Source organism: Lithobates pipiens, unplaced genomic scaffold (genome assembly GCF_037356315.1).
Source record: "Lithobates pipiens isolate NorthernLeopardFrog02 unplaced genomic scaffold, aLitPip1_a1.2 Scaffold_22, whole genome shotgun sequence".
Lineage (NCBI taxonomy): Eukaryota > Metazoa > Chordata > Amphibia > Anura > Ranidae > Lithobates > Lithobates pipiens.
In genome coordinates this window covers 209,162,968-209,185,546 of record NW_027507784.1, presented here as the reverse complement: position 1 = coordinate 209,185,546, position 22,579 = coordinate 209,162,968, and the positions used below count along the sequence as shown (strand labels likewise).

Genomic DNA, 22,579 nt, shown 5'->3' with positions numbered 1-22,579 from the left:
CCTGATCCATCCCACCAACCATATCTCTGTCCCTGATCCATCCCACCCAACACCTCTCTGTCCCTGATCCATCCCACCATCCTTCTGTCCCTGATCCATCCCACCCATCCATCCCTCTGTCCCCGATCCATGCCACCCATCCATCCCTCTGTCCCTGATCCATCCCACCCACCCATCCCTCTGTCCCTGATCCATCCCACCACCCCTCTGTCCCTGATCCAGCCCACCCACCCATCCCTCTGTCCCTGATCCATCCCACCATCCTTCTGTCCCTGATCCATCCACCCATCCCTCTGTCCCTGATCCCTCCCACCCACCCATACCTCTGTCCATGATCCATCCCACCCACCATCCCCCTGCCCCTGATCCATCCCACCATCCCTCTGTCCCTGATCCAGCCCACCCACCCATCCCTCTGTCCCTGATCCATCCCACCATCCTTCTGTCCCTGATCAATCCCACCCACCCATACCTCTGTCCCTGATCCATCCCACCATCCCTCTGTCCCTGATCCAGCCCACCCACCCATCCCTCTGTCCCCGATCCATCTCACCCACCCATCCCTCTGTCCCTGATCCATCCCACCATCCTTCTGTTCCTGATCCATCCACCCATTCCTCTGTCCCTGATCCATCCCACCCACCCATACCTCTGTCCATGATCCATCCCACCCACCATCCCCCTGTCTCTGATCCATTCCACCACCCCTCTGTCCCTGATCCATCCCTCTGTCCCTGATCCCATCCCACCCACCACTGATCCAACTCCCCACCCCACCTCCATCCCTCTGTCTCTGATCATCACCATTCCTCTGATCCCACCACCAAAGGCAAACATGTAAGATATTGCATTATTGCAGTAACTAAATGTGATGACTGTATTTGTTTTATTTTATTAGGCTTTCTTGTACTTCATTGTCTGCGGTGACCTCTGCCTATTGCTGTTTCCCGAGCACCTTTTTTATATTTCCTGTTTTTTTTTTCTCTGGTGAACGAGGAGTGTGGCTGGGCTGTCAGATATATTGATGTGTCATTAGAACCTGGTGTATAATGTAGAGCCTGGTATATGATGTACAGAGCTCAGTGTATAATGTAAAGCCTGCTATATGATGTACAGAGCCCTGTCTATAATGTAGAGCCTGGTATATGAAGTATAGAGCCCTGTGTATAATGTACAGCCTTGTATATGATGTACTACAGGGGACGGAGTTGGTGGATTCTATAATGGGTGGGGCTTATGAGAAGTGGGATGGGCCAAAAGGGTGGGCGTGGTCTAGCGCCCCCCCCCCCCATCTTAAAACTTCACCAGCTGCCACTGCCCCCTCTGATGGCTCATTGTAAAGATTTTATGGTGGGTGGAGATGTTTTGGACAGGTAACCCTCTCCACTTCTTTGAGAGCTGAATACATAAATAATGTGTATTACTTTGGCCAGCCCCTCTTTACTTATATTGGCAGCCCACTGGACAGGTAAGAAGTTTCATAATCCAAAAATAAGAATGTACACTGTCCAAATTGAAGCACATTTTTACATTTGCAATTACCTATCAAGATAATAGGAGAACAAAACTTGAAACAGTACCATTTGAAAGTATTCAGGCAGGCACTTGTACTACATGCTTTGGTGAATTCATCCATAAATATGAACACAAAAGTGGTAGGTATAGTGTGTAGGAGTTTGGCAAAGTCAGCAGACAGAGTATTGGTATCGGTCGACTTAGCGGTTGGGGGGAGGGAGGTTTCCAAATTTCCACTCTGCCTGAATTTAAGGGCAAAAATCACATTTGTACACATTTTGTTGCAAAATCATTTTTATTGAGTTTTTCATTGTCATTTAACATTGCCCACACAGGGGCCGAACATTACCCACGCAGGAGCAGAGCCTTTGATGCAGCCAAGGGCCACACCAGGCATAACAAATAATAACACCAGTCCGTCTCTGAAGCAGCAACATACCGCAACAGGACAGACCATCAACAAATACAACCTTACTTAACGATACCCTATGTGGGGATAGGTTTATTCCCAGAGAATCTGTGCTTACTCATATAATGGAAAGATAATATGACATAAGAGTACTCGGGTCAATCTACCATTACGCTATAATCGTTATGTTAATCTCGGAGGGAATTACTGCATCAGTTGCCGTAGAATTGTCTTCCAACCAGCAGGTCCACACCTTTTCAAATTTTTGCGGGAAACCCCTGCCTGAGTAGGTGGCTCTATAAAGGGGCAAACTGGCATTCACCAGGTTTTTCCAGAACCTGACATAGGGGGGAGATGATTGTTTCCAGCTCATCGTGATGGCCTTGCGTGCATATTACATTAGTAAAGATATGAGTATCTTCCTAGCTCTGAGGATGGATATTTGTTCCACTAGCCCCTGCAGACAATATTTAGGGTCATAAGGGTCACTAGTCTTAGTGGGTTTAGCTATCACATGAAGAATGTCCTTCCAATAATGTACAATTGCTGGGCAAGCCCAAAAAATGTGAAAGAAGTCCCCTGGCTGATAGGAGCAGCGCCAGCATACCGGGGAATGCGCCGGCGACATCTGATGCAGCCTGTGGGGTGTGTAATGAACTCTGTATAATTTTGTAATGGACCAGTTTGTCCCTGGCTGAGACCAGAGGGGAGAACAGAAAATCCCAAATCTCCCTCCAGTCATCTGCATCCAACTCCGGTATGTCCCCCACCCATTTCCTGCAGAGGGAGGACAACTCGGGGATGGCGGCAACCAGCAGGGACCCATAAACTTGAGACGTGGGTTTCTCCAAGCCTTGCACCCGAAGGGTGGATTCACATTTGTACACATTTTAAGGGGTGTTTAGGGTAAGCACTACAATGAAGCTGACAAAATACATGATTAGGAGACTAGGCTAGGTGTGTATGGGCCCAGGATAGCATGCTGGGGAGGTTTGTGAAGGCAAATATGCATGAAGGACAAAAAAGGAGCATAAAAACCTTACAGCATGTATGAGGACATTCACAGCATATTACAATCATGGCAATTAGGGAATGATGAAATAAATACAATACATTAGCAAACATATATAGAATGAGATGTTAAATGATAAAACTTACCTTAAAGGGGTTGTAAATGTTTTTTCACCTTAATGCATTCTATGCATTAAGGTGAAAAAACATCTGACAGTCCCGGCGCCCCCAGTCCCCCCATTTTACTTACCTCACCCCTCGAAAGTCCCGTGCTCGTCCCCCAACGTCCTTTCCACCGTTCAGCCTGGCCGCTGATTGGCTGGAGTGGAAGGATGGAAAGCAGCGCAGCCATTGGCTCTCACTGCTTTCAATCACATCCACTGATGCGGAGCGCGGGGGGGCGGGGCCGTGTGATACAGCGAGCGGCTTTAGCCGCCGGCTGTATCACGGGAGCGCGCCCGCAGATACTTCTCACCATGCGAGGGAGCTCGCATGAACATGAGAAGCACCTTCAGGAGGAAGCCGAGACAGCCGCCGAGGGACCCTAGAAGAGCAGGTTCGGGGCCACTCTGTGCAAAACGAGCTGCACAGTGGAGGTAAGTATAACATGTTTGTTATTTTTTATTATTTTTTTTAAATCACTTTACAATCCCTTTAATATAATCCTTCTGCAGGACCTGAATTATAGCAGAACAGGCCTTTGGAATAATGATTCCCAGAGCCTGGGGGAACTCCCAGTCATGAACTTAATATCCTGGAGACTTCTCCCCGTCGCCAAGTACCGCAAGGTGGTGACTAGCCTCTGCTCGGGAGTGGTGGCTTGCTGCATGCAGGTGTCCTGCATCATAATATAAGGGGTAAGCAAAGCCAACAGATGGCGAAAAACAGGGTCCGTCATCTGGAGATAATTCCTGAAATCATCAGGATTATTCTCCTGGATTTCCTGCAGCAAATGCATGTGAGAGAATTGGTCATGCTGGAGCAACCAATTCTTGGTCCATGAACTCCTCCTCCCCCTGTTCATGGACTGGACTTGGGTCAAAGCAAGAACTCCAACACCAAGCCCAAAAACGGCACGAGCTCTCCAAAGAGAATATAACCGCGTGTATGTAAGACCAGGGCCGCTGATAAGCCAGTACAACTGACCCTGTTGTACCGGGCCCGGCCAGCAGGGGGGGGGGGGCCCGAGCAATCTTAACAGCATTTAGAATAATAAAAAAAAAAGTCTGACTGCACAGGGCTGACCGAGGGAGGAGGAGAGCATCACCCCAGGAGCCTGGATATCACCACGCTCAGATAACACACGGGTCTATGCATAAGAGAAGAGCGGACTTGTATTCCTATCAGCACCCGAGCCTCCCTCCCCCTCCCCCCTCCTTGGGAAGGAAAGAACAGCAGAGCTCTCCTTAAGGCAAGATAACAAGTGACAGATTGCATTCTTCTCCTGTGATCACCATTGTTCTACCTCTGTACAGATCTGTGCTGTAAACTTGCCCTGTACCTCAGCAGGACAGGTCTGGTGGAAGTGAAAGCTAAATTCATGAATATGTTAGGAAAATAATGGGACTTTTCAGGTACTACACACAGATGCATTTCACAAAATCATTCTTTTAATATATGTGTATGTTGCATATATTTATATAGCACCTAAAAAGTCCCAGTATATTCCTAACATATCCATAAAGTTGAGTATTAACAGCAAAGAAAGTGTATACATACATATAATACAGCCCATCTCCAGGAAATGAAATAAAGTCCAATCTTGCAGTGTGTGTGTGTTTGTGTGTGTGTGTGTGTGTGTGGGGGGGGGGGGGGGTGGGATAGACTTTCACTTACCTGTTTCCATGCTCCTGCCAGCTGCAGAGCCCTCTTCCTCCACCAAACCTCAGCCTCATCACATCACAAGGGGCTGAAGTGTAAGCAACTGCGCATAGTCAGTAAAACATACACAGACGCTGTATGGAACCATTCAGCGCTGGAAGAAGCCAGCTAAAGCAAGAAATTGGGTAAAGCTGGGTACACACACATCAATATTCAGTTTAGCAGTAATCTGCCAAATTTAGATTTATGTGTAGTCCTCCCTGTTAGAATCCAATCATTATACCACCTTAGTATATTCATATGCCATCCCACATACTGACTGCTACCACCTTTGATCACTTCAAATCACGGAAGTGGTCATTGTGGTTAGAGTTTTCCTTTAATATCTCTCAGAAAACGTTAACCTCTGTATACTGATTCCATTTCATTTGATCATCCTCTACTTGTGTTAAACTGTTGGGGGGGGGGGGTGCTGTCTGTATACCCTAGCCTCTCGGTATAGGAGCAGGGCCAGGGATGTGGCTAAAGGACTCCCCGTCAGATAGGCTGTACGGGGCCCCATGATTTCTATCAGCAGCCCTGTGCAAGACAAGTTTGAGCCAACATCCTTCGGACAAAAATCCACGGTTTTGTTGGTGGAAAGTTCGACCGTGTGTACCCGGTAATACTCTAAATCTACGGGCAGACACATTTTAAAACAAATCTATCTAGCCCTGTAAAACACACATTCGTATACATAACTTTCCTGCAGCAGCTCTGGTCCGGTCCCACGCTGAGCTGTCAGCAGTGGCTTCTCTGTGTAGATGTATGCATTAGAGGCAACTGACGGAAGCCCCATAATAACTCTATGGGTGATGTCACTTCCCAAACATTCCCCAGCCATTGTCAGCTGTCTCCTGCAGACATCATCCACTGCTGGAGACCGCACTGGATCTGCTTCAAAAAAGGTACCGTATGTTAGCGATTTTTGTTTTTCAGGGTTAGATTAGTATTAGAATGTGGCTGCCTGTAGATTTAGAGTTAGTTTGTTTTTGGCCGAACGTCCACTTTTAACTCTGGCTTAAATTCTTAAGCTCTGTTCACATATATGCAAATTTTATAAGTGAATGTGACCGTATCTCAATAGAGCCAATTCACACATGTCCAGGGAGGCCATGGTATGGATTGCAGAAGGGTCCTGTGCGTGTTTTGACCTGGTTCAGGTGCAAAGTCAGGCAAACATTCGGACCTGAATTGCACCGAATTGAACTGATGAACAGACACGCACTGGACCCCAGGCACGAACCCATGCCCGCATGTATGTGAACTCACCCTTACTGTAAAAAGAAAACTCATGGAAAGCCAGGCAGCGAAATATACTATACAGTGGGGTGAGGGTATTTTTTGTGATTTCAAGGGCAACATTGAAAATACACTGAGCTATTAAATAACAGGCTTTCGGAATGCATTAAAGCTGTGCATGGTGTTGTGGAAAAGTAAACAACAGCTCCTGGTCTTCTGCCATTTTTTTTTTCCTAACTCTTTTTATTTTTGGTAGACGACAGAACAATCAAAGATCATTCACACTGTATAGAGCACTACTGTCATGGTTATGCAATAGAGTTGGTCTGCTTACCTGTTTCCATGTGTTCATCTCTAGGGACCAGCCGACCCTCACCTGACTGCTTTTGTAATCCATCCTCTGGCATGACTCAACCCTAGCTCCTATCAGAGAACTCTATATTAACCTGTGCACTGCAGGCCAACCCTGCTGATCAACCATTGTGTATTTCTTTGTGTGTTTAGCTTCCTGTTACCTGCCGTGTGCTCTTCTGTTGTTCCGTTAACAACTTTGGCGTGTCCTTGACTATCCCTGTTTGCCTGTGATCCTGACCTATTGGCGTGTCCCTGACTATTCCTGTCTGCTTGTGGCCCCATCCCTCACTATCCCTGTCCTCCTGTTGCCTACTGTGGGTGTGAGCTGGGAGCCCCTGGGGGTCGCGACCTGGAGCCAGTTGCAGCCAAGTCCATCCTCACCACTAGAGGCTCTGGTGAACACCTGCTGGCTCTTAGACTCAGCGTCCCAGGGAATCTTATGCTCTAACCTCGTGGGATCTGTCTCCCGTCCGCAGCAGTCAGCCTTAGGGTCCACAACCTTGCGGTGCACTCCTGATCCCTTCGGTGTGCATCTGTCACCTCGCCTCAAGGTGACCTGACAACTACATTATACATGCAGTACAGACATACACCACTTTTAAGTACACAATGGGATTTATTTACTAAAGCTGGAAGGTGCAAAATCAGGCTTACTTCTGCATAGAAACCAATGAGCTTCCAGGTTTTATTACCAAAGCTTAATTGAACAAGTTGGGGTTAGAAGCTCATTGGTTTCTATGCAGAAGTGAGGCTGATTTTGCACTTTCCAGCTTTAGTAAATAAACAACATTGTGTACTTAAATGTGGGGTATGCCTGTACACAGCTACAAGGCCTGTTAGACTGGTGTGATGTGAGACAGGTTGTCAGGTAAGAAAGCCATAGTACGAAACACATCAGGGAGGACGGCTCTGGGAAAAGAAACAGCATTCTAAGTCACCAAAGTCACTAAAAGCTATTTTTAATGATACAAAATTGAAAGAAGAAAAAAAAAAGAAAAAGAGAAGGTAGGAGAGGAACCTCATATCATGTTGCCTTCCCAGAAGATATTAAATGGGATGGAGTCCTAGGAACAAAGAACGCGGAGGAAAAGTGCTTTAAGAACATACTAATTGCAGGGTGCCCGGATGATTCTTACTGAGTGTGGGATGGACAGCTGGAGAGACAGACATCATCTGCATTACAGGCTTCCGGGGCACACTACAGCTGATACACCTCATTGCGGTTTTGACCTTCCATAATAGAGGGTCCACCTGTTGTGGTAAGGCCACATCCTAACTTCAGTGTTGGTGACGTCACATGGTGGAGGATTTGTTTAGATTGTTCATATAAAAGCACTTGATTCACTACTTTACACTGCTTTGCCCTTTATAACTTTTGTCACTTGGACTGTTTTCACAGTTTGGACTCTTTTTGTGATTTAGAATTTATAGCGCTTCTTTTTCATTGTTGTTTATTGCGTCATATCTCACATTTTATTGTTGCTGCTTTTGTCAGTTCATATACACAAGCACAGTATTGTTTTGACGTTTTTCCAGCTATGTATGTATGCCGCTTTTCTTTTCTATCACTAATTAATAAGCCTCATGCACACTGGACTTTTTTACAGCTGCTGTTTTTTGCTTCAGACATTTTTATTCTATGTGTCCATGCACACACAGGCTTTTATGAGCATTTTTGGCTGGGGCGTTTTTTGGCTGGAAAAAAAATAGTTTTTCAGATGTAAATACACACTAATGCCGCGTACACACGATTGGAATTATGGTCCGAAAAAGGTCTGATGGTTTTCCCGACTGAATTCCGCTCAAGATTTCTTGCCTACACAAGGTCACACCAAATTCCAACCATCAAGAACGTGGTGACATACAACATGTACGACGGGACTAGAAAAGAAGTTCTAGCCAGTAGACAGTAGCTTCCGTCTTGTAGTTGAATCTGAGCATGCATGAGTTTTTGCGCATCGGAATTGCATTCACACGATTTTTTTCCGTCGGGAGACAAAACTTTTTCCATCGGCAGAATTGAGAACATGCTCTCAGATTTTTGCTGGTGGGAATTCAGCCAGCTAAATTCCGATGGAGCCTACAAAAATGCAACAGCTAAAAAACACAGAAAAATGCTACTGCAAAAACGCTGCAAAACTTATTTTACAGCTAACACTACTGACATTTTTATAACGTTCAGTGTGCATGAGGCCTTAAGGTCAGACATTTTCTCTCACTGACCAATGATGATGGACAGTTTTTCTTCCCACTGACAAATGAAGCTCAGCATTGTTTCCTTCCACTAGACCAGGGGTCTCAAACAGGTGGCCCTCCAGCTGTTTTAAAACTACAAGTCCCATGAGGCCTTGTGAGGCTGACAGCCACAAGCATGACTCCCACAGGCAGAGGCATGATGGGACTTGTAGTTTTGCAACAGCTGGAGGGCCTCCAGTTTGAGACCCCTGCACTAGACAGTAACACTGGGCATTTTCCTCCCATTGACCACAAAGAGTGGGTTATTTCATTTTTTTTTTCTTAATGACCAGTGGTTTCAGGCATTTTTTCTTCCACTGCCCATCAACAGCTGGGCATTTTTTCTTTCTCCTACTGACCATCAACACTAGAGTATTTTTTCCCTCCTATTGCCCAGAAATGTAAGGGGCACTGTTAATCCTAACTGTTAATCTTTATGCTTATCTGTATATTACCTACCCCTGAGCAAAGTCTTCATCCGTTAAACAATTGCTGGTTACTAAGTAGCCTGGCAGTAGTACAAGGACTGAGGCAAATTTTACTGTGCCACTCTCAATTTGTTACAAAAAGTTTTATCCCCACCAGTGTTAATTTTGGCAGCAAATTTCGATTTAGTTTTAGTCTTAGGACTAAAATGGCATTTTAGTTTTAGTCCCATTTTAATCTAAACTAAAGCTCATTTTAGTCGTCTGAAAACGAATAGGTGTAATTAAAGTGTAATGCATTAGTTAACATTTCTCTACAATTTCCAAACTCATTATATACTGCTGAAGTGAAAAATCTAATATGTTATTTATTATGGCATTGAGGTATGAACATGCACTACAGACCAATGTTAATTTTGAAGTCAAATTTCAATTTATTCTTAGTCTTTTGACTAAAATGGCATTTTGCTTTAGTCATATTTTAGTCGACTAAAATAATATTCATTTAGTCGACTAAAATGTTTTAGTCGCTTTAGTCGACGAAATAAACACCTATCCACACTAAACTCATTTTGTTTTTTGAAGATTTGTGTGGCATAAAGAATGCTCTATACTGGATTTTAATAATATATATCCTGGACATAAACAGGCTATAGATGAAAGTAAATATTAAAGACACTCAAATACAATTCATATACAGTAAAAGTATAACTATTAGGACTAGAGCAGACATATCTAACTCCTGGCTGTGACTTTTGATGGTCTTCCCTGCTGGGTGAAGGTGGGAGGGGAGGGAGATGCACCTTTTAGGTGTTGGTGTGCACAACAGTCAGCATGGCCCTGGCTTTAGATTGAGAGGGTCTTTACACGCAAAGCTTTGTCATTTGTGTGAAGGTGGTGTACAGGCAGGGAGCTGTGTGAAGGAGGTAGGCACATGCTGGGCAGTATAATTGAGCTAAAGCAGGTGGTGCGTATTGAACCAATGTTTTTACAAAGCAAGGTTTAAATTTAAAATAATGGTTAGTAAAAGTTTGCATTTATTTCATATATTTCCAATTAAATGCATTTATTACATTTCAATAACCATTTATAACTATCAAAATGGGGCATGCAGATGAAGGTCCAACTACCCTTGTGACCCATTCTTCAGCTTAAGTTTGACATGCCTGGACTAGATGGTCTGGTATTTTCACATTTAATGCCGGAATGCATAGAGCTCACATTTAAAACAGATTTCCATGTTTTTCCATGAACAATTTTCTGCACTAACACCACTAAGTGTGTTATATAAACAGTATGTAGCCACATAGTTTTTTGGCAGTGAGACAAGACCTCCCTCTCTCACACTCAAAACAAAATTGAGTCACGCTGAGCATTGCTCAGCTATTCAATAGACAGCTTTCTATTATCTGAATAAATGAATACAAAGCAAAGCATGTTCTGACTAACTGAGTCAGGGTTTATGATTTCATCTGCCCACTGGAGACAATCAGAGGAAGCTTTGTATTCATTCAGAGAATACAGAGCTGCCTATGAATGACTGAGCATTGCTTAGCCCAGCTCAATTTTGTTCCGGGTGTGAGATGGGAATCTCATCTCACTGCTGTAATACAAGGCTGTATGCTGTATGTAGCTAAGGATACATACAGTTTGTACAGCGTGCCCAGCAGGGGTGGTATAGAAAATATTTTGGGTCAGCTTGGCCCAAACAAACTGGTTAAAAGGACAGTAAACTTGGAAATCAGCTTTAAAAGCAAGAAATTTAAGTGGGCACATTTTTATATTATAGCGGGGCAGTATAAACTTGAAATAAGCCTCTAGTAAGGAATGCAGTTCAGATTATTGAATTACGTAATGCGAGTGGAGCAGAACAGGTCCAGATGAAGCCTATGAAAAATGATACACATTGGGGTCTTTTTAAAAATATTTTCACACAAAATTTACACAACTTTTATACAGAATTTACACACTTTGTTCCAATTAGAAAATGTGTGAAACTTGGACGAAAGCTATGTGAATCTTGTATAAATAGTCCCCTTAGATTGCAGTTTTGTTTTTTAAAAATAAATCCCACAAATTACAATCAAATATGTATAGCAAACATGCTGCACACAAAGTAATTTTAAGGTCTTCTTTATAAAACTAAATGTCAATTAGAAATTGAAGGAAAAAATCACATTAAAATATTTTTCACACTAGTTTGAATCAATGTATAAAATCCTAGAAGCACTTTAAATTACATTCCCAGTATAAAATCCATTAAACACATGATCAGTAAACCTAAAATGTATAGAAGCAGAGACTTTTATGGTAAAATATGATTGCTTAATATACTTGTATTTTTGAAAATAAGAAGTAAGACATAGACAATAGTATTCTTCAAAAATGTGAACCGGCTTCTTCAGGCATTCCTCACATCCTTTTATACTTTCCCAGATGATGATTGCAGTTTGGACAAAAGTGGTCAACATCCTTACAGCTGTCCACACAAAAGGGAATGAGACAGCATCCCAGCCAGCAGCTGCAATACATAATAATACAAACATTTTTTTTATTTTTTCTGATATATTGCAAACAATGTGGTAAATATCATTTAAAAAAACATTTGTATCATTCCTTGTATCATTCTAATAGGATAAAAGCAAAATGTTCATGAGTCAAGGCTGCCCCTGAAAGTACACCTATCAGAATTTGGGAATATTTGAGTTACTTTATGGGGGGGTAGCCTGAAATAAAATTTCTATAAACTAGTATCTGAAAATAATCTTAGCTATCCCCAGTTTCATGCTTGACCTTCTTAGTGTTACTTCCTTCCAAATTAGAGATATACAGTGTATGGTGCTGAGCACATCAGAAGATGTAAACCTCAACTTCAGTTCAAAAAATTTAGCTCAAGCACATACGTCCACTGCCTCACTACTGGTCAATGAGACCTCCCTGTTTCTGAACTACAGTTTTTGGATTTACCCTAATTTTTAACAGATGTGTCAATGTACAGACACCAATAGTTCGGGCCGAACATTTGCCTGTTTGACCGTTCACCGAACACCCGAATTTGCAGGGTGTTCGTCCTGCCAAACACCCTGCAATGCACTGGGTGCTGCACATTGCATTCTGCGCTTTGACCATTTATGGCTGGCCTAACTCTCAAGAGCCAGCCCACAGGGGGCTGAGGGCTTTTGATTGGTGTACTGTGGCAGGGTGTTGTGATGTTTTCATGAAGCTATTTTGAGGCCTTTATTTGACTTCATCAAGAAGCACAGAAACACAGTTATGACGCCACTGGTATGTCTAAATAAGGTATGGGTGTCCAAAATGAGATATCTGATAAAAACAATGTGATATACTGTAGATAGATGTCTTGCGAGCTACCAAGGAAGAGTGTCCAAAGAATGTTTTAAACGTAAGAGAACCAATGCAAAGGTGCTAAGCATATTCGCACTCCCATATTGTGTATAAAATATTAAAAATAAACATGATATATCACTCACTCAGGTGAAAAAAATATATATATATAATTGCCATGGGCAATGAGCGAGTGAATGTTGGAGCAACTTGAATTCTTTCACTGTGGACTTATATGTTTTGAATATATTTTTTTTTTTCACTGTGGAAACTGTGAAATTAAGAATTTTTGATATTGTGATGTTTAATTCAATAATTTTATATTTATCTTACTGGGCACTTCCTTGCCTATATATATATATATACTGTATATATATATTTATTACATATATATTAATTTTATTTTATTTTTTTCACTGTGGACTTGCTGAAAATAAGTTTTGAATATATATATATATATATATATATATATATATATATATATATATATATATATATATATATATATATATATATATATATATATATATAATACATATATTTTTCTCACTGTGGACTTGCTGAAATTATGAATTTTTGATATTTTGATGTTCACTTACATTTTTTTTTATTTTTTTCACTGTGCACTTGCTTGACAACAAGTATTTAATTTATATATTTTTTTTTCACTGTGGAAACTGTGAAATTAAGAATTTTTGATATAGTGATGTTTAATTCAATAATTTTATATTTATCTTACTGGGCACTTCCTTGCATATATATATATATATATACTGTATATATATATTTATTACATATATATTAATTTTATTTTATTTTTTTCACTGTGGACTTGCTGAAAATAAGTTTTGAATATATATATATATATATATATAATACATATATTTTTCTCACTGTGGACTTGCTGAAATTGTGAATTTTTGATATTTTGATGTTCACTTACATTTTTTTTATTTTTTTTTTCACTGTGCACTTGCTTGACAACAAGTATTTAATTTATATATTTTTTACCATTTATATTCTTTGTTTGGGAATTCAAGTTGCTCTAACATTCACTCATGCATTGTCCACGGCAATTTATATATATATATTTTTCCACCTGAGTGAGTGATATATCACATAGCGCTGCATTTGTTTATTTTCAATATTTCTGATAAAAACAATATTTTATTTTTTCTTAAATTAATTTAATTTATTTAATGGTGGGGGAGGGAGGAGGAACAGTGAAGGCAAAATATAATCAGATTCAGTTTCTGAATTAATATGCTCGTTCTGTCATCCACAGTGGACCTTACAATCAGTGTTCACCAAAACAAGACACAAACAACTTGAAAGAAGATGATCATCGTTTCTCTATGTAAAATAAAATCAGCAGTGTATAATCCATTAAAAACATCACTGCTGGCACAAGAAGGCACTGCATTATGCACAGATATGCATTTGGACCCAGAAGTCTCTTTTTATAATGTGGTGCTTTCTTGTAATGCTCTGATGTTTTTTTAAAAGACCTCAATAAATGCTGACTTTATTTTATGTACTTTAAAGGTGCATTCCTGTGCTATAGTGTTCATGTCATAAAAGAAACATGTTGCTAGGAGAAGAGAGCAGCTAAAGAGATAAGCTCATCAGTCTTCTGCTTCTCCTTTGTCTGCCCAATCACAGGCTAGGTGAGGGACAGGACCTGCAAGTGCCTGCCTGTTCACACTGGCCCACATGGTAAAGTGCAGAGCTTTATTGTACTGGAAGCTGTCCATGTCAGGTGTGTAAAAGGATTTACTATGTGCATGGTCCTTTTTTTCTTCTTCCAATTTTGCTGAAATGTCAAAATGGCATTTCATTCATTTCTATGCTGATCTGTGATGCATAGAAATGGACACTTTCAGGTAAGCTCCAATCCGTTGCTGAAAAATACCTTCAGTGTATTTATCAGCACTGCACTGTTTGGCACCCAGGGACTCCACTGTAGTGTGAACAGGGTACAAAGGAAAAACAAATGTTTACAAATGAAGGCTCTCTGGGGACCCTGATGTAAGGGGGGGCACCCTGGGGACCCTAATATACATGGGGGGCTCTCTGGGGATATATACACACACGTATATTACTGTATATACATGTATATGCCCGCCCAAGTGTATGACTTTCTTCACTATGCTGCTATGGGCTCTAGCCCCAGATCTTTTGTAGACCTAGCCAAGCCCCTGGGCGTGCCTATAGAACAAAATTTGCTGCTGAAAAAAGTGGACGTGGTTTAAGTTAGGCTAAATATTGAACGTGGCTTAAATAGGGTGTGATTAAATAGAGTCTGAGAAGACTTACAGTGCAGAATGTGGTAATGTTAAATATGGAATGTACAGCGTAGAATGAGGGGGGAGGGGCAAAGATACCAAGTGTGAACCTTCCCCCCCACCAAAAAGTATGAACAGGGTTGGCATAGTGTAGTATGTAGGGGGCAAAAAATAAAAAAGTTGGGACTTTGAATGAGGCATGTAAATTGGCAAAAAAAATAGTCAATGTTGAAAAACGTATTTATTGTCTAAAACAATAGATTAATTAACATAGTACAAAGAGTACATACATACTATATAAACATGTAAGCAACGGGTTACAGATCATAATATGTAAAAAAACAACTATAGCAACAGAACACACTGCATTCATGTAGTGTGGGGCATATGTCCTCCATGTCATAAAATCACTTAGAAAGTAAGATGATGGGGAAATATCTAGATGAGTAAGAATGTTTTTAACCATCTGTAGGAACATAATGCATACAAATAAGCCCAACGCATTTCGTGGAAATGCTCCATTTCTCCAGGGGAGCATCCCCTGGAGAAGTGGGAGAGAATGTATCAGTATCTGTAGGAAGACATAGATAAACCATAATGGTCTGATGTTATATCCAAACATTGGGAAAAATATGGCTATGTAGAGGGAGGAAAACACCCATTGCTTAAAGATACTCACATATCGGTTGGGTCTGGAACGTATAAACTGAGAAATGAGGGCTGTTGAAGATGTCTATCCTGGGAGTTGTGGTGACAGGTGATGGTTTTTAAGGGCTCGACTTCTGTAGAGTGAAGTGAATTGAGTACATCTAAGTATATGCTGATGTTTAAATAAGAAATTAATGGGGCTCATCACCAAAGCAAAAAACAAATGACTAGGGTGTAGAAAGACTGTATGTCCAAAGAAGCAGGACCTTAAAGTTGAGGAAAGGGAGCATGGGTCAAGTAAGTGGTCTGTGTCACAAGACCAGATAACCATAACAACGAAGATAAAAACAATAAAGAAGTGAAAAATGGTGGTGAAATAGCCTTAAAAAAGAGAATGTGCAGAGTGATTACCTTGCAGTGCTATAGAGCAGTGGTTCTCAACCCTGTCCTCAATTACCACCAACAGGCCATGTTTTAGGAAGTTCTTTGAGATAAAATAGCTGTCCAAAATACCAAGCTATTGACTCTAATTTAAAGCAAGATAAAGGAAAATCTGCAATCGTGGCCTGTGTGGGGTACTTGAGGACAGGGCTGAGATCCACTGCTATAGAGAACAATGATAAAATAAGATAATTTCTTTATTGTCATTGTGATGAGTCACAATGAAATTTCTTCATATAAAACACTCACATTTTGAAAAAGGAGTAAATAGCCCCCCTCCCCCCACTACAGGAGCAATTGTCTCAGCAGATGCCTAATCTTTACTACTATCTATTTATTTTATATGGAAGGCTTCATTCATACACCTAATGGCTCTTGGGAAGAAACTCACCCTGAAACGATTTGTCCTCACCCTAATATTTCTGCAGTAAGTCAGCACGCTCTCAATAGAGGACTGATAAAAGGACTTTAATGCCTCATACACACGATCAAACAATCCGGTGGAAAAGACCGCCCGTGTGTAGGCTCCAGCTGACTTTTTTTACCAAAAAGTTTGGCGGACTAAGAAAGTAGTGCATTGTGGGCCGTGAGCGCCACACGAATTTGGCGCGAACAGCCCATAACGTTCGGAATTCGCCGAACGGGCGAACAGCCGATGTTCGACTCGAACACGAAGCTCATCCCTAATCTAAAGTAACTAGTAAGTCTAGAATTACGGTATTAAATGCAGAACTGTAATCAATAAACGGAATTCTTACATACAGTAATTGCTAGGGGACTCTAGATAACTTAGAGCCTTGTACAATGCATCACTCTTTCAAAACACTTCACTACTACTGAAGTTAACACAATAGGTCTGTAGTAGTCTTTTAAACTATCTACATTTGTAGTTTTAGGGACTAGAGTAATAATAGTTGATTTTAGGCAAGTTGGTACTGCAGCTAGTGATAATGATCTGTTAAGTATCTTAGTAAAGACACCTGCCAGTTCATCCACACAAGACCTTAATGACCCTCCCTGTGATACTAGCGGGGCCCTCTGCTTTTCTAGTATTTATGGACTTGAATGCCCGTTGCACCTCATGTTCTTGCACAAGAGGTGAGATGCCATCCAGACCCAACTCTGGAAAATATGTTTCCCGAGAATCTATGACCTCGAAACATGCAAAAAAAACGATTTAGTTCTTCAGCTAATTGAATACTTGGCTTAGCATCTATATTCTTACCTTCTCTGTGGTTAAAAATATGCTGTAGCCCTTTCCGACCTTCTGGCGGGTTATTTCCCTTAATGTACTCCTCAATTCTGCTTTTATAATCAGATTGCCTGTTTTATACCTCTCTTTAAATTTGCCCCGACCTCTCTGTATTTTATCCTATCACCATCCCTAAAGGCATGATCCTGTTAAGACAGCTAACCCTCTTTGTCTGATTAGAGAAAACCCTGATGTGTTTAACCACTGTGACATTAAATACACTGGTTAGTATGTAACTCAACACCACATCAATTTAGGTGTTTAGATCCTGCTGTTCAAGATAAGGGTGTTATATTCGCCCAGTATGATTTACACATCAATCATGCTGGGCATATAACACCCCCATCAGTGCTAGTTAGCCCTCTTTACAGCACTTCCCATGCACACTGGACTTTCATAAACTTGGATCATGGTTCTCTGAAGCACTGCAAGGTAATCACTCTGCACGTTCTATTTTTAAGGCTCTTTCAGCAACATTTTTCACTTCTTTTTTGTTTTTTTATCTTTGGTGTTATGGTTATCTGGGCTTTTAGCACACGCCACTTAACCCATGCTCCCTTTCCTCAACTTTGAAGTCCTGTTTCTTTGAACACACACAGTCTTTCTATAACCTTTGTCATTTGTTTTTTACTTTGGTGATGGGCCCTATTCATTTCTTATTATTTAAACATCAGCATATACTTAGCTGTACTCAATTCACTTCACTCTATAGAATTGGAGCCCTTAAAAACCATCACCAGCATTTGAGACCACTAATTTCTTATCATTTGGGGACTTATATGTATATATATGTGCCTGGTCCTCCTGCAGGTTAGTGTCACCACAGCTTCCAGGACAGACATCTTCAACAGCCTTCATTTCTCAGTTTATGTGTTCCAGACCCAACCTATATGTGAGTATCTTTAATGGATGGGTGTTTTTCCCAATATTTTCCCCAATGTTTGTGTCTATTATGGGTCCATCAGACAATTATAGTTTAACTATGTCTTCCTACAGATACTGATGCATTCGCCCCTGAGGAAGTGGAGCATTTTCACAATACCGTATGTATCAGTCTTATTTGTATGCATTATGTTCCAACAGACGGTTAAAAACATTCTTACTCATCTAGATATTTCCCCATCATTTTCTAAGTGATTATATGACATGGAGGACATATGTCCCACACTACATGAATGCAGTGTGTTCTGTTGCTTTAGTTGTTTTTTTACGTATTATGATCTGTAACCTGTTGCTTACATGTTTATATAGTATGAATATACTCTTTGTACTATGTTAATTAATCTATTGTTTTAGACAATAAATACATGTTTTCAATATTGACAATTTTTTTAGTCAATTTACATACCTTATTCAAAGTCCCAACTTTTTTGCACTCTGATTAGGGATGGAGATGTGTGTTTTTTTACATTTCATTCAAAGTCCCAAACCCCTTCCTTTAGTAGTATATAAGGGAGCCCCCAGAAGTATGTAGTATGTAGGGGAGCCCCCAGAGGCCAGTAGTAGGTAGGACAGCTTCCAGAGATCTATAGTATATAAGTCAGAATTCAGAGGTCTGTAATATATAATAGTCAGCAGAGCATAGGACTGAGAAATTGGGTTGAAATCTGCCCATTTTCTCATAGTTAGGACAGTGGTACAGGAAAAAAAAAACTGATTTCATCTTGATCTTTATCAGCTAACAGCACTTTTTTACTTGTATCTAAAAGTCTAAAGATAGAAGTAAAATAACTGACGAGGATCAAGTTGGTATTTGTTTTTTCCTGTAGCACTGTCCTAACTGTGAGAAATTGAGCAGAGCCGTTTTCAACCCAATTTCTCACAGTCCAGTGGCTGCATGAAAAAACAAAAACAAAAAAAAACGTCATTTTCAGAGACAATTTTTTTTTTACATCTATGTTGCTCTCTGCAACAATTTGGGTCTGTTGGCAACTACCCAGTCCCCACATCTAATATGAAGGAGCCCTTACTTAACTGCAGCACTGAAAAATCTATCATACCAAGAACGGTTATTCTGTGTGGCAGAGCTGTGTGAATCTCATGGGTGATTGGACATATAAAAACAAATCCCTTGAATGTATGTATTCTCTGTATTTAGTGGTTTGCCTGGAGTTCATTTTTAGGTTCAGAAATATTACATGCTGTGAAAATAAGTTTTATACAAGTTAATAAAATGAGTAAAAATTGTGTATACTAGTTTTTGCACTTGGTAAATGAATAGCTGTACTTAGAAGACGGTTGTGATGTTTACCCAAAGAAGAGCAGAATGCCAAAGATAAGCCAGGTGAGGAGGCCTGTGTTATACACCACTCTTGACACAACGTTCTGGCGACAAACTGGACACATGCAGGCAGTAGGTGAGTCATGGAATGAGGACGTCATGATCACTGTTGTCGATGTGACAGGAGTCATAACAACTGGATGGATAGAAAAAAAACAAAACAGTATTACCCTGTAGGTCTTAAACTGTACCTCTTTATGCAACAGTGACACCAATATAAGCCAAAGCATGTGTACAACAAACGCATGTTAGGAATGCCAAATGTTTCTGTTATTACAAAGAATGCATTCAGGGCTGCTACAAATATGCCATATTTTATTGTTATAAAATTTGTAATAAAAGTAATTGTAACCCTCTCTGATTATCTAAATTAACAATCAAAGTGTAAAGACCTCCCTTACAGGTCACCTGTAATATAATCTATTGCAATTCACTTTACAGTTGTAATCAAACTCACATCATGGCAATCTCCACTTAACAGATAAAAAGGAAACTTCACTGCATCATGAAATGATGTGTTATGTTAGACTGCGGTTTTGGTGTAATACTTTGCTAGGGCTTATGTACATTGCAGCTCAAAAAGAAAAAAAGGCTGCTTTTACAGGCTTTTGAGCTTTTATTTCAGCTTGCAGAAGCTTGTTCTTTTTTTTGCTCTTGTGCATGTTTTTATTGAGCTTTCTCAAGCTCATTTGAGCTTCTTTGCGTTATTTTGAGAATAAACTTTTTTTTTCACAAACCCTCCTAGATAGTATTTTCTTGACCACTGTATAAACAAAACAAAAAGCTGGAACAAACGTTTCTGTGTGTTTTTGAGCTTCTTTGAGCTCTTTTGAACTCTTTGGGGCACTTGCTGCTCTTAAAAACATGAGATTGGTGGGGGTTGTTCTGCCTGAAGGAGCATATAACTGAAAATGCCTGAAAAGCCATAGGTTGCATGGACACATTGGCTAACATGGAAGGGAGTTTGTAGGCAGAAAAAAATGAGCCTCCTTTGAGCTGCAGTGTACACAATCCCTAAGGGACCACCCTTTGGGGCTGAAGGAAGGACACCAGAGTTCTAGTATGATACCCGCCACAGTCTGTTTGTTTACAGTTTTAAAATACATTGTAGCAGCTTTATTAGGTTTTATTATTCTTACAGTTAAAAAGCACAGATTCTATACTGTATATATTACTATAATATATTATAATGTTTTGATGCCATTAGACATTTAATAACCTTACATATATTACAATAAATATTTTAAACAACAATATGTCAAAAAATGTTTACCATTACCATTAAAGCAACACTACACAACATTTTTTAAATTGTAAAATAGAGAATGAGGGGCATACATGTTCATAAAATACTGTCGCAAAGAAAACACTGCATCAAATGTAAATGTGCACATTAATGAGAAAATAAGCAAGCATAAAGTCCATAAGTGAAAGGATCCCAACACCAAAACTCTGAGATGGCTTCTCACTACAGCTGTTTGTTCCCTTTTTACAGGACGGTCAAAAAACGCTTTGGGAACACCCGGTTGGTTCCATTAATGGCATAAATCAACTCCAATGGCCACTCAGGAAGGAGCTAGAATGTAAAATGTGGGATGTGGAATTCCCTTCCACAGGCGATGGTCTCAGTGGGAAGCATTTATAGTTTCAAGAAACTGTTAGATAAGCACCTGAACGACAGCAACATACAGGAATATACAATGTAATACTGACATATAATTACACTTATAGGTTGGACTTGATGGACTTGTGTCTTTTTTCAATCTCACCTACTATGTAACTATGTAAAAAAATTACAGAGAAGGAATTCATTTGGGGTGTACAGGTGAGCAAGGAGGGGGTTGTATAGAGGTAAGAAAGGTGGGTGTAAAGATAAGCAGAGGAGGCAGGTAGAGTTAAAGGAGAGGAGGGTTGGAGTGGAAAGGATTGTGAAGATTTGGGGTGCAGAGGTTAGCAGGGGTTTTAGGATGCAAAGGTGTACTGACAGGGTGGATAAAGATGTAGGTTACGTGTAGGGCAGCCTATTCAGTTCAATGGGCTGCTCTATGTGCTAGAAATGCAGAAGAAAGTCCCTAACCCTTTTCCAAAATCTCAATTGAAAAAAATAAAATAAATGCTGGGCAACAATTAATGGCACAGCTGTGTATCTGCTAAAGGGCAGCACATTCTGTGGTGTCAGGAAAGCGATTTTGCATGCATTCCCAACTCTCGCAAATTTGAATGCAGGCTGAGGCAGAATCTCAGGTACACTGGTGGTCACTGTAAATCTTCTCATTTCATTGGGGCTTGGTGTAGAATCCTTTCATTCACATTAGTGGCCAGTGTGAAGCCCCCCTTACATTGGTGGTCAGTGTGAATCCCTCCTTACATTGGGGGTTACTATGAATGCTTCTATTACATTAGTGGTCAATGTAAACCCCTATTTGATTGGTAGCCAGTGTTGAAACTCCTCTTAATATTGATAGTCAGTAAAAAAAGAATCAGCTTTGCCATTGATCACACCCTCATCTCCACCCAGCACTGCCACTGATCCCAGGAGTTCTAGGATCCCTAGGAGTTTTCTGTCTATTGATGGGTCCTCACACTTCCCCAGTCCATTGTGTGCAGGCAGTGAGGGGATGATGTGCTGTAACCGCTAGCAATCAATCAGTGAGCAGTAATGATGTGCAGTAACCTCTAGCAACCAATCTCATGTGCTGTAACCTGCTGTAACCATAATGGGTTCAGTAATCTCTAGCAACCAGTCAGTGGTTATGATATGCTGTAACCTCTAACGTGTCAGTAAGCAGTAATGACATGCTGTAACCTCTGGCAACCAATCGCAATCACTGTCTGATCTGATTCAGTAAACTGATTTTGAGTCTAGCTGGAATTTATTGTATGTCTCAGAGCAGGTGGAGAGCGAAATTGCATGGGGGCCTCAAGAAAATGTTTGCCCAGGGTCCGATCAATATTAAAAACGGCCCTGGAGACAAGGATGGATTGGTGAGTTTAATAATTACAAATTAATTAAATAGTGGTGCTCAGATGTTGAGTTTATTAGCTCTGTAACCAGTGTTAATAGTGATGTAAACCACCCTGTAGCTACTATAATAGCTGTGTAACCTATTTTTAATTAACCACTTAACGACCGCCGCATGCCATTGTACGCCATCACAATGGCATGTACAGGCACAAGCACGTACATGTACGTGCTTGCCTTCCAGCGGATAGGGGGTCCGATCGGACCCCCTCCCGCTGGATGCGGCAGTCCGGTTCGCTTCAGGAGCGATCCGG

At 40.8% G+C, this 22,579-nt stretch overlaps 1 protein-coding gene across 2 annotated transcripts in view; it reads right to left on the bottom strand.

The window, feature by feature from the left end:
- Window positions 1-1,791: 1,791 nt before the first annotated feature.
- LOC143924505 (lipopolysaccharide-induced tumor necrosis factor-alpha factor homolog) overlaps window positions 1,792-22,579 on the bottom strand; it is a 153,996-nt gene continuing 133,208 nt past the window's right edge. For both annotated transcript variants that reach the window (XM_077448846.1, XM_077448847.1), the window contains exons 4-5: window positions 19,274-19,439; window positions 1,792-11,572 (exon numbers count right to left, since the gene is read on the bottom strand). In XM_077448846.1, the coding sequence (XP_077304972.1) occupies window positions 11,464-11,572; window positions 19,274-19,439 (275 nt within the window). In that variant the 3' untranslated portion in view covers window positions 1,792-11,463. The remainder of the gene's footprint in view (window positions 11,573-19,273; window positions 19,440-22,579) is intronic.